Here is a 12,775-nt window from a genome sequence, read left to right as displayed (position 1 = left end):
ACAACATAACAGTAAACACTTGCATGCACAATACATTGAGCAGCTGCAGACATGGCATGTACAGGCAAGTGAGGCAACTATACGTCCAGGCACAAGCAACTGCATTTTCTCTGCAGGAGGATGATGACATGTGAAGCCCTTACTGTGAACACACTAGAGTGAGGAAGCCTAGAATTGTCATCCACCTAACTCAACTAGACATAACCTGACTGCTGCCTGTTCCTTCTTGTTTGGGGAGTGGGTCATGGAAGAGAAAACTCACAACCTAGTAAAACAGTGTAATATCAACACAGTGAACCATATATATATATATATATATATATATATATATATATATAGAGAGAGAGAGAGAGAGAGTAAAGCCTCACTGGAATCATCAATTAAGAGCTTTCCTAGATTTATGTCCAATGTTTTCTAAACTCTGCAATGATACAATTTTTTACTTAGTGACAAAAGGCGCCGTGTGTTTTATTGTGGTTATCAGCCAACAACCAAATGTCCAGATCTCCCCGCTGTAGTATCAGTGTAGAGCTATATGATCCTCTTAAGTGAAAAATTGCCAGCAATATAGTCTAATATTGATATCTTCTGAAATACTTTGATATTACAGCACTACCAAAAGAATACTTACATATAGTGTTTAATCCTGACCTCCTTATGTGAATATAAGGACATAAATTTCAAAAGATAATAACAATATCTAGAGAACAATAAAAACAAACACAAGAGGATCTACTAGTGGATGAAAATTCCCTTTACACTTTCCTACAGCAATAATCAAATAATACTGGCCTGGTTAGTGTTTGCAACAATTGCGCCTTTCCTTACAACTCCAAGACCTAGATGTACTACCTCCACGCACAGAAGGCATTGAAACAATAAATGAGCACCTAGTAGGTCCCTACGTAATAAATCTAATTATACCCATCACGTCAAAAAATCCATAGATTCCAAGTCATGGCAACCACAATGAACATTTGGAGCATCAACTACATGTCCAAACTGTCTGGCAAACAACATCTATATAACCAGAAAATGCAATACACAATTCAAACTTCACAACAGTGAATTTAAAAATGAGGTAATTAAGTAAAATTGAACCTTATAAAATCAGCAAACCAACTTACAGCAGAAAAAAAGGTCAGTGTTTGAATGTTGAAGCAAGATGAACAAAGAAAATACCGAAAGAACTTACAGCAAAGTGTTCACCTCCTGAGCCTACCTATTGTACTCCACAGTATAACAATGAGAAAAGGAACACTTGCACCATGAAGATGGAACTTAATAAGCAACATGCCTTCCAAGTAAACTGAAGAAAATCTTAAAAGGACATATGCTCAGAAGTGTCATAGCAAAAGTTAAATGTCTGAAGAATGCAACAAATTATTAATAATGGATAAATACAATTCATTAGATGCTTACAGTTATTCTTAGGATTATAATTTTAAAGGTTGTATAGGACTTAATTAGTAAAGTATAAGAGAATCACCATAAGGTTTTTAGCCACCTGGAGAATGTGGCTTAATGAAAGGAAAGAGGAGGCTTTCTTGTGAAATAAAAATACAGTAAAGGGGCAATTGTTATTCCAACATACTCAGAACACTTTCTTTATCCACTTGCAAAGGAGAAGACGACACCTTGGGCTATATGCATAAGCTTCCTCATGGTCCGAGTAAAACATGGCCCATGATTTCCCCCAATGTCTGCAAAATTAAAGAAAATATCAGCTGCAACAAATTTAGTTCATGGGCAAAGTAAACAAAACATCTTCCTTTTTACATACAAGGGTAAATTTCACAAAACTACCATGAATTTGGGGGTTTGCCAAAAAACAACACAAGTTTTCTTATCAGAAAGATTCATGAATTTTTTCAAGTAAACTACCATACCTTGTAAGTTGTAACAGTGAGGCTAAGGTTAGTCTAGGGAACATGTTTTGGATAATTTTGCTGACATAAGTGATATATCTTCTATATTAGCTTTTTCCACTCCTATTTTCAAGGGTAATTTAGACCATTTAGCTAAGCCGTTAATGCCGCTAGCAACAATTTTCAATCATCATAGTATTTTTCTGTTGCTCTTAAACTTCATGACAATGTTTTAAATGTCGGATGTCGGGTTCATGTCGGATGGTTGAAATCCATGTCGGATAGCGAAAATCGGGGATATATCGGGGGACATTGACTAAATATCGGATTGCTATATCGGGTAGTGCGTATATATATAATATCATGTCCTAAATGTAATCTAAGCATTCATAAATTCAATATAAGCATATTTTATAAATTCTATAGACTAAACATATAAAAAAGTAAATAATATATGGATTTGGATTCATAAATTCTTTCTATCGGGTTCATAAGAAACCCTTAAACATGAGAATGGGTCAAACGGGTTTGGGTATTTATCACTAAACACAAACCCGATAACAAAAAACAGATCTTAAAAAAAGTACCATATCGACCGATTTTTCAAAGCTAAAAATAGGCTGATATGCCCGATATGACCCTGATATTTCCGATTTGGCCCTGAAAACCGATATACGAGTTGAAAACGTCCATGTCGTATCGGTCAAGCCCTCAAACCGATATGTCGGCCGACATGTCGGACATGTCGGCCGATATTTAAAACCTTGCTTCATGACAGTTTTCTCTAATAAAAAATTATGGTAGTCTTTGTGCAAATTTATCTTAAATATAAATAGCTATTATGAGCAGATTCACTGCAAGAAAAATTGAGAAACTTGTAAAATATGAGCTCTACTAAAAGAGCTCTTTCTGAAAAGAGTATAATAGTTATTATTGCAAAACTAATTTGGTATTAAACATTGAGTACTCGTTAGGAAGAAATAGAATAGCTTAAAGTCAAAGTAATATTCCCATGCACTTCTGATTAGCAAATGGACTACATATTCAAAAGTAGGTTTATCTAGAAGAAGGATTCAATTATTCTGACATGACAGTTCAAAAACTATATTAGACAAAGAAGATACACTTACACATGGAAGCTTGAAGCACAGCTAGCCGGACTCTGAATGTGTCAATCTCTACCATTGCTCGCATTTTACAAGTACAAACACAGGAACTTCAAAGTCCCAAAGAACACATAGCTAATGACCAAGGATGCCCATGGGGAAAAATCGTGAACTCGGCATCCTCCTGTTGTTTGAACTCCTTCTGCTGGTTCTCATAGGAGTCAGATAGAAGCGTAGGAGTCCATTATCTACATTTCCAGGAGAGGGATAATGGACACTCCGGCTTCGACCAAACCTGTATTCCCTTTTCCTTTGCAAATCCGGCCTAAACTTCTGAAGCTCCATACCGCCACATAAATTTCTGTTTACGCACTGATTAGCTCGAGGAGTATTGAGGCCATTCCCAAAGTGACGTACTCTACCGTGTGATTCACTCTTATCCCTTTGTCCCTCCTGACAAGTTACTGACAAAGACCTCTGCAAACAGTGTTCTCTTTTCTTCGTGAAATCCCTAAAAGGGCTAGTAATACTCCAATCCCACACCCTACTCCACCTATGTGATTTCTTTCTGCTACCATCCATACCATTTATGTCTTGATGAAATTCTTCATGGTACCTCTCTCTAATACCATCAGGCGAAGATGACTTTTCATCAACCATATTGTCGGCTTTGCTAACATCAATGGTTCCACTACATCTATCAGAATCAGTAACTACAGTTTCCCCTGGCAGCCGCCTCTTAATCCTGCTAGAACCATCGTGTGGCTCTTCGAGACAGGCAAATGAGCAAGTAAATGCCTTGCTCACCATCGACCCATCCCACGAATGCCTGGGTTTTTCCCATGTATCCTTGCCGGAATCATGAGATTCTCGACATACTCTCCAATCACAAGAATGCCTGAGATCACGATTCCTCTCTAAACGTTTATCCTCAAACCTCCCACTTTGCGAAGCCCCCTTGGATCTCCATCTCCACTTTTTATCCCTCAAATGCTTATCTTCTACAGATTCAACCCTCTCATCGACATGGGCATCTGATGTAGAAGCCTTTGCTTCAGACTCGATACGATCATGGGCATCATTACAATCATCTAATTGGAACAAAGAAAGCAGTGTCCTTCTAACCCTAACCTCGTTCCCCTTGCTCCGAGAATCGTGAACAGAGGAAGAAGAAGAAGAAGGGATCTCCACTATTTCACCCTGATGACCCGATGAAGGCTCGGGCTCGGGGATTTTTTCTACTGAATCGACATTCGATAACCTCTCAACTAAACAAGATGAGCAGAAACCAGTGAAGAACTGAGATGGATGCCTCACGCACCTCGTAAAGCTACCACCTTCCACATTCATCTCAACAAATTATCAACTTCAAAAGGATAGAAATTCAAAGCCCTAACCGACATAGAGAAATTACGGCAAAATCTTAGACAAGCCACAGGAATTGAGATCAAACCGCTTGAGAATCAAGAGAGACCGACAGCAGGAAGAGAGGCCGCCGGGGGAGTAACCGATGGAATCGCTCCCAGTTCGAGGCCCGGAACTCCAAAAGTCGATTCTTTTAAAGGTGAATTCGACGAAACCCTAGAACTTCCGCTGTGAAGTTGGCGAAAGGATCTCGGATTCGTGCGAAAACCCTAAATTAAATCTCTCAAATCTGGGATTTGGCGAGCCGTCGGAGGCTGATGCTTTAAATACCTAAAATGCCCTCACACTTCAAGGAAACGACGGGCGAGTCCTCGCAACGGTACACATGAAATCCTACCAATTGACGGTTGTACCCTTAAAAGTCGTAGCTCAGACCTCAGAGGCGTCTGGGGTTAAAGAGAGCAGGGCACACTAGTAATTTCCAGCTTGCCCTCGGATACTGGCAGAGGGTAGAGATTTAAGTGGCACATGTCACCGCTCTGGGAGCCGTTACAAAAAGTCAGTAGTTGTCGGAGGCTCGGAGGGGATTCTATTTTAGCAAATTAAGTACGTAAGAGCGAAATACGGAAAAAGCCCTTGTCAATTGATTTCCGTGTAGGAAATGTTTTTGGGAGTAGGGGAATGAAGAAGTCAGTCGTAAGTGCACGCTGGGAGGGTTAGTCACCTAGAACTTTTTAATTAGAACTGGGATAATTGGTAAAATAGGATAATTTTTTAACACTGAGATAATTTAATGGAACAATGATAGATAATTCTTGAGGTTGGATAATTTGGTAGGGTAATTTGGTGGGATAATGGTGGATAATATTATGAAGGGGATAATTTGATGGGGGTAACAATGAGTGTAAATTATTATTGTTAATAATTGTATATTAAAAATAATATAAGATTGATAAGCAATTGATTAGTCTAGTTACAACTATAAAATATAATGCAATAAAGTATCACTATTCATCTTAAATAATAAAATATTTTACAACTAAATAAAAATCTAAATTCCTAGAGTGACTCGACTTCCATCATCCCACATGGCCTCTGCCATAGAATTTTTCCAAGCTCCCGCAGCTGCTCGTTGAGTCTGTTGAGTCTGTAACTCATCTTCTTCATCGGAGTCATCATCTGCATCAGCAACATTTCGTGGAGCTTCTAGTGGAAGATCATAAATGTTGAAGTCATTATTTGTATTCTCCAATCTTAAAAAGTTATGTAATCCTACACATGCAACGAACATCTTTATTTGTGTGGCATACGGAAAACCTGGAGGTTGGCTCATGAAAATAGTGAATCTAGACTTAAAAACTCCAAAGATGCGCTCGACATAATTTCTAAGAGACGCATGCCGATGATTGAAAACTTCTTTTGAATTTCGTGGTCGTTGTCGATTATTAGCAGGACCGAACTCTGAAAGATGGTACCTTTGACCTCGGTATGGAGCAAGAAATTGTAACCTATTTGGATAGCCGCAGTCAACTAGATAAAATTTAACTGCAAACAAGAATATAAATATGAATGAGAAAAATATTGTAAAACTAAAAAATATGATTTAATTGATAGAATACTATGTAAAGATTATTACTCTGTGGAAGTGGAAGTCCATAAGGTCTACTCATTGCATCCTTCAAGACTCTTGCATCATTAGCAGAACCCTCCCACCCAGCTAAGACATAAATGAATTTGAGATCAAATGTGCAAGCTGCCAAGATGTTCTGAGAGAGAAAACCATGTCTATTTCGATAGGGCGTCTGATCTATGTTATACACCATGCACGGTATATGAGTCACATCTATTGCACCAATACAGTCCTGAATAATCAATGTGTCAGACCATCTCAAGTGATGTGTGTGGGGGCGCGCACGCATGTGTGCACGTGTGTGTGTCTGCGTGTGTGTAAATTCTAAAGCAATAATAATTACCTTGAAATAAGGCCAAAAGCGAGATTCTGATTTAACCTTATCAGGTGGATCAGTAGGGGGTGATGCCATCAAGCATGATGCTAAAGATACCAAGACATGTAATGCTTTATTGAAACATACACTGATGGTCCATTTTGAACGATCAAATCGATCAGTTGACTAACTGTGAGAAGAAAAATAGCAATCATCTCCTCAACACTAATGTGTTATGTGTCTTGTATATGGCCCCGCTCTCTCAAGATATTGCATAACTTCATGAAGCAATCTGGGTACATGCGGTAAATTCTACGAAAATCTTGAGGATGATTATCCATCTTGGATTGTAAGTATGTGAGACCAAGATCTGTAATGCAACGTCGATGACTTCGAAAATTAAGCGTATTTGCTATGAACTCCTGTGATAGACATCCTGATACCTTTGTGATCAGATCTGCAGCCTCAGCAGCTAATTCGATTATGTGAATGAAAAGATTATCATCGAAGTCTTCATGATGAAAATATAAAATGGGAAAATTTTGATCTTCCTCCATCCTATTAAATAATATAACCAATGAAATATAACCAATTTACATGAAACTTATGTGCATAGGAAATAAATAAAGCACTCTATTATTAGCACACAATGAGACTGATAACAAAGTAGCAATCAATTAAAAAATGTTGATATGTATGCTAATCGTTAATCACCAAACTACTGAAAAATAGAAGAAAACATAATATTGCACTACTCTTATCTACACATACAAGAATCATTTGTTGGGATGATACATATAATAGAAACTTCATCCATTAAATGCACCAAACTAAGATAGCTGACAAGTCAAATAACATAAGAACATAATATAAACAAATAAATAAAAGCATAGCAATATCCTAAAAATAAATAGTTTTGACAAATTGAAATGAAATTGATCCTAAAAATACTTTCCAAATCTTTAAAACAAACATGACATTATCCCAAGTTCCACCTACTCAATGAAAAATAGTTTGACAATATGAAATTCCACACAATCCTAACACCATAACAAATCTTAAAAAACATATAAATATCCTAAACTTCTAAATTACTACCTCTAAACATCTCCAAAGAAATCAGAATCATAATCTTCACCATTTGGATCAGAATTAGCTTGAGTCACATCCTTACCATCATTCATTATCTCACCAGTCAACCTAAAATGTAGAAACTCATAGCGGTCTTTTGCATCCATGTCAATAAAGGCATCCTTCATGTCCTGTGAGATATTGTCACTGAGTATATTCCATTTTTGTGGCTTAGTCAATTCAGAAGTAGACATAACAGCATCAACCCATTCTTTATTCCGACCTTTTCTTATCTTCCTCAACTCATCAACTAACTCATGAAAAGCTTTACCTACAATGACAACTCCCTCTCCTACCTCTTGCAACGATAACTGGGAAGATGCAGAGGATGTGGCTGCAGTACCAATTGACCTACGCCTTCGTTTACCATTATTCAGATTGGATGGTCCAGGACCAGAAAATGGCACATTATCACTGGGAACGGTGGTAGCATGTTGCATATCTACAGCATCATCTCCTCCATCCGGAGATTCCATCTTAGCATCAGCACCAAGTATGCCCTCCCCAACCACTTCCTCTAAGCGTGCTTCATCCAAGCCATCAGGACCTAAACCTATAGCTCCTTTGCCAGAAGCGCCATGATCTCCGCATACCATCAATATATCCTCAAAATTCTCGAAAAGTTTATCCTTGAGATTTGGAGTATTTGGACGTGCCTAAAACATGACATATGAAAGTAATTAATATTATGTACAAATTAATATATATGAAACATGACATAAACCAACCTCTAAAATGCCATTCCACACTTCGTCGGGACATGTAAATTTCTGTGTGGTAGGGTCCCAACCAAAACCAGAGTTATTTTTCATCAGGATCTCCACAGGTGCAATCTTTCTCTTCCATTGTTTTATCTTGTTCATTACATGATTATATCTAAAATCTTTTCCAAAATTTTCAACTAGAGGGGGTATCACATTCTTTAGAATCACATACTTTTTAAAACTGCCATTTGCTTGCTTATTTCCATTCTTAACTTCCTCTACTAACAGTCTAAGAAATTCGTTAGCCTCTGCTTCAGTCCATGTCATATAATCCATCCTTGCTCTTTTCTATCCCTCACTTTCTAGACCTCAAAATATTTCTTCTTGATCCTGACTCTGTGATCTTATGTCCATCCTATAACAAATTCAAAAATAACTTTTCAAAATCTCAAATATGGAATTGGATTAAAATATAAATGCATCTGATATAAAAAGAACAAGCACGTATATAATAATAATAATAATAATAATAATAATAATAATAATAATAATCCTATTAAAATACATATGGACATAGTGAGCTTGAAGTTGCACAAACTACAACATAAACTTGATCATCACAGTGGCATTGGCTTTTTCATGTGAACCTATTACAAGTTATTGTGCACGAGGTCCTGATATCCAATAATGCTTTCTAAACATATTAGACCATAAAAAAAACTTCTTCAAGAGTATATTACAAAGAATCAAGCGTGCAATTGATAAAGTGGCCCATGCAAGCCTCCAATTCTAGGCTACCAAATTGCCCTTAGCTGATCCATGTAAAATCCTTGTCTCGTTTGTGGTTGTGAGCGTTCATGTTGTTTGCTTTATTTGTGTGGATTATGGCCCTTCATATTTACTAATGATAACAGGCAGCAAAAAAATTACAGAACAATGACAACGATTCAAGAATGACAAAACAGTTTTCAGCTCTTTTGGCTCTCAACATGTTTAATAGGTGATCTTGGAACTTATATATGAAGTCAGGAAAATCTTGTGTTTGAAACGTGTAATGCTACATTAAGTAGTGTGTAATTGCATGCATATGAGACAATTATTAATTGTTTAAAACCAAAGCTTTTATCTTGGCGGCTGTCTGATGTTTTCTTATATATGAACCTAGTTACTTTTCCACGTATAAATTCTCCTACAAGCATAGTGCTGTTGTATATCTCACTCTATTCTACTGATAACATATGGGTGTCTGAAATCAAAATTATACAACCATTTTCACATCAGACAGAGTGCAGGATTTTTGACTTGTTTCCACTGCATGAAAAACTGTAAATGTATAATTTCTCGATATGTTATCTGTGATTTCATTTGTCAGTCCTTTACTACCGTCTACCGATTTCCATCAAGGATGGATAGATATTTGTACATACACATATTCCTTAGGCTGGGTTTTGGTATCTTAAAACTTAGAGCTTCTTTTTGGTATCTTAAAGAAGCTATCAGGTTCCCCTTATTTGACCAGGAGAAAAGGTGCAAACTTTCATCAAGAGGTTCCATAAACAAAATTTAGAGCTCACAGTTAGGATGTCTACAGAGGTGGCTATTGAACCATGTCAAGATGCCTAACCTGATACCTTCTAGCAAACATGGAAGCCATGAATCAGATACTTGGAAAGATCTGATAAAGCATGCAAAGAGATCCTATGACATACCAGCTAGGTTGGGATAAAAACATGATCCTCAGAGCAACAACAGAGCGGGTACTAGATCCAATAAGTAGTGAGGCTAGGACAACTAAAGGAAGTTACGTTCAGAGGTGGCTAAATAATAGAAAGAACTCCCTTACACAACCGAGTGCCTCCACCAACCTAGCTACACAAAGATAGTCGAAACAATATCCAAAAAAGATCTTTGCCTTCAAGTTGTTAGCGATTCTAAGCATTACAGCTGAACTTTTAGGACCTAAGGGCTGAACTTTGAGATGGTGTGCTACGTTGCATATTTGTATCATCTATACAAGTCACTATATTATTGGATGATGTGAGTAATTTTTAAAGATGGTAGAAAGTGAAGGGAAATGGGGTGAGGTGAGTTGGATGAGTTGATTGATGTGACACATTTCTTGTGTTTAGTTTATTTTTAAAAATAAAAAACGAGATGAGATGAGATGAGTTGTCACCATATTATTGGTTGATGTGGGAGATTTGTAAGGATGGAAAATGATAAAAGTGAAGAAAAATGGGTTTTGAAAAATAAAGGAAACTAACCAAACAAGCCCTAAGTTGATGGGGGAGAGAGGAAAAAACGATGAGATTTAGCGCGCGATGTTACCAAAAGTCAAACAAAAGGCTTGCACTTAATTTGTGAGCAAAAAATGTGAAGTTCAGAGCCTCATCTGCGTGCCGCAAGTAAATTTCAAAACAGTCCTCTTTGGACTTTTAATCCCCAAAAAAAGACCCGTTTTTAACTTATTTTCAGAAACCGGTCTGGTTTCAGCGATGAAACCAAGTCGGTTTCTGGAAAAAAAAATTCCGAAACTTTACAGGAGTTGAACTCCGGTGAAGTTTAGTAAGCTTTACTAAACTTCACGGGAGTTACTAAACTTCACGGGAGTTCAACTCCCGTGAAGTTTCATAGTTCAAAAAAAAGGTTGAAACCAGATCGATTTCTGAAAATAAGTTAAAAACGGGTCTTTTTTGGAATTACAAGTGTAAACGGGATTGTTTTGAAAATTCCTCCACACAAAATACGATCCTATAGGGGGGAATTACTGTACAGACTATGGGAAATTGATGATTGGCTACAAGCAGTCTATACACGCACAACAGCAACGTGTCACAGTTCCTTTCACTGATGTCAATATCTACCATCCTTTTGTACATCCGATTTGTCTTGTCCATCAAATAAAATTATCAATGATGAGTTAATCGGTAACTCTTCTTTTGACGCTATAATAATTAAGCTGTAAAGGATAGGTGAAACCAGTTAAAACTATCACACTCTCTTTATAGTACAAATACTTTTACGAAGACTCATGTTAATTTGAGCGAGGGCAAGTTGGAGACGTAGAGGAGGCCAGCTTTGAGCTCGGGTAAAAGCAGCTTCACAAGTTTAGATATAAATTAATGTAAACATCAGCGTTGTGAGGTTGTTCAGTTGAAAATGTTTTTAATCTTTCCTCGTTCTCCCTCTCTTAGATCTCTGAACAGTGTTTATTTCTTTTGAGACCGAAAGAACCTTAAAATAGGATATGCAAACGTGGGAAAGTTGAGGATAAATTTCACAAAACGCACTCTTAAGATGACATTTTTCCTAATAACTTAAAATCTATAAAATGTCATATAAGGGCCATTTTGGTATTGCTTTTTTAGTGTGTTTTTTCTTTCTTGTTTTTTTAAGAAGTAACTAATAATGGTGTTTGGTTTAAAAAAAATTTTGGCGTGCTTATTTAAGCTACTTTTGATTTTAAGGGGTTGCTTTTATAAGCAACATGTGTAAGATTTTTTTAATGATTTCAAAATATTACTAATATATTTAATTTCCTAATTATGTTAAACCTTTGTAACTTATTGGAAAACCCAAAGGTCATATGTATGTTTTTATTATGGATTTATTGGCATGTTAATGAGGAGAATCATGGCTAGTGTTAACTCCACATGGGGAGGTGAAAAGTTTTATCTCAAGGGATGGTAAAAGTTTTTTTCATACATATATTCCTCCAAGGTCCTACGAGTGAGGCTGCAATTCAACCTGTCTAACCGAAAGGTGCAAAAACTAATTGCTTGTAGAAAACTCTTTCTATAATGGAAAATCAATCTACGAATGATACTATGAAAATCGGTGATAATTTGGAGAACGTTAATCAAGTTCGTCACGAAGGTATGTAATTTATGAATTACTAATTCAGTTATATGGAATTTCATTGAGATTACTTACAATAACAAGCGCTTATGTCTCTGCTAGTTTATGAACAATGAAACTCCATAGTTGTGAGTTAGTAACTATTTATCATTTGAATATTTTTGTTGGTCATGATTTCTTTTATCATGATGTTCTGATATGCTTAAATTAAGTTATTCTAGTTCAAATAAAATGTGGTTTATGAATTTATTGTCAGTCATGAGTTGTGACTTCATTTGATAGATAGAATTTTTTTTGACCATGAGAGACATTGATTAAACACACATTTTTTTATGCTCGTTATCTTTGATCACAGATGCTTTTCTGAGAGACACTTGCAAAACTTGAATCGATGTGCTTAAATAAGTCTCATATATCATATGCTTGGTTTATATTATTGCGTTCAAGAGTCAAACATCTTCAAGTGCAAAATGTGGAAGCTTATTCGTTGCTGAATTTTTTTTTCATAATATAGTTTAGATTTATTCTGGTTCACTTTAACAATTCATCATCTCCACACCAGTTTATAGAAGCATCCTAATATAATTATGTATATTTTTTTTTCTCTTAAGCTTCTGTTTATTCATGTATTAGTACCTTGAAACCGATGCATGGTTTAATTTTCTTTTTGAAAAGGCAGGTATGGTAACCTAACCAACCAAGTCCTCAACAACACTCAATCTCAAAAATAAAGGGACAGAAACAGACCAAAAATAAGAGGACAAATGATCAACCAACTTAGCTAGGGAATGAGCAAC

General features: G+C 36.5%; 3 protein-coding genes across 3 annotated transcripts; all 3 read right to left on the bottom strand.

Moving 5' to 3' along the window:
* LOC109837541 lies at positions 1,364-4,627 on the bottom strand. Its single transcript, XM_020405835.1, has 2 exons — positions 2,999-4,627; positions 1,364-1,703 (listed from the first exon to the last, which is right to left on the bottom strand). The coding sequence occupies exon 1, from the start codon at positions 4,322-4,324 to the stop codon at positions 3,110-3,112; it is 1,215 nt and encodes a 404-aa protein (XP_020261424.1). The 5' UTR covers positions 4,325-4,627; the 3' UTR covers positions 1,364-1,703; positions 2,999-3,109.
* LOC109838775 lies at positions 5,313-6,381 on the bottom strand. The gene is made up of 4 exons (XM_020407199.1): positions 6,313-6,381; positions 5,976-6,201; positions 5,409-5,884; positions 5,313-5,318 (listed from the first exon to the last, which is right to left on the bottom strand). Exons 1-4 carry the CDS (start codon positions 6,379-6,381, stop codon positions 5,313-5,315), a joined length of 777 nt encoding a protein of 258 aa, XP_020262788.1.
* LOC109838774 (uncharacterized protein At2g29880-like) lies at positions 7,386-8,456 on the bottom strand. Its single transcript, XM_020407198.1, has 2 exons — positions 8,145-8,456; positions 7,386-8,072 (listed from the first exon to the last, which is right to left on the bottom strand). Exons 1-2 carry the CDS (start codon positions 8,454-8,456, stop codon positions 7,386-7,388), a joined length of 999 nt encoding a protein of 332 aa, XP_020262787.1.

This window comes from Asparagus officinalis, chromosome 4 (assembly GCF_001876935.1).
Source record: "Asparagus officinalis chromosome 4, Aspof.V1, whole genome shotgun sequence".
NCBI classification, from domain to species: domain Eukaryota; kingdom Viridiplantae; phylum Streptophyta; class Magnoliopsida; order Asparagales; family Asparagaceae; genus Asparagus; species Asparagus officinalis.
Note: the sequence above shows the minus strand (reverse complement) of the source record. Positions and strands in the feature narration are given on the sequence as shown.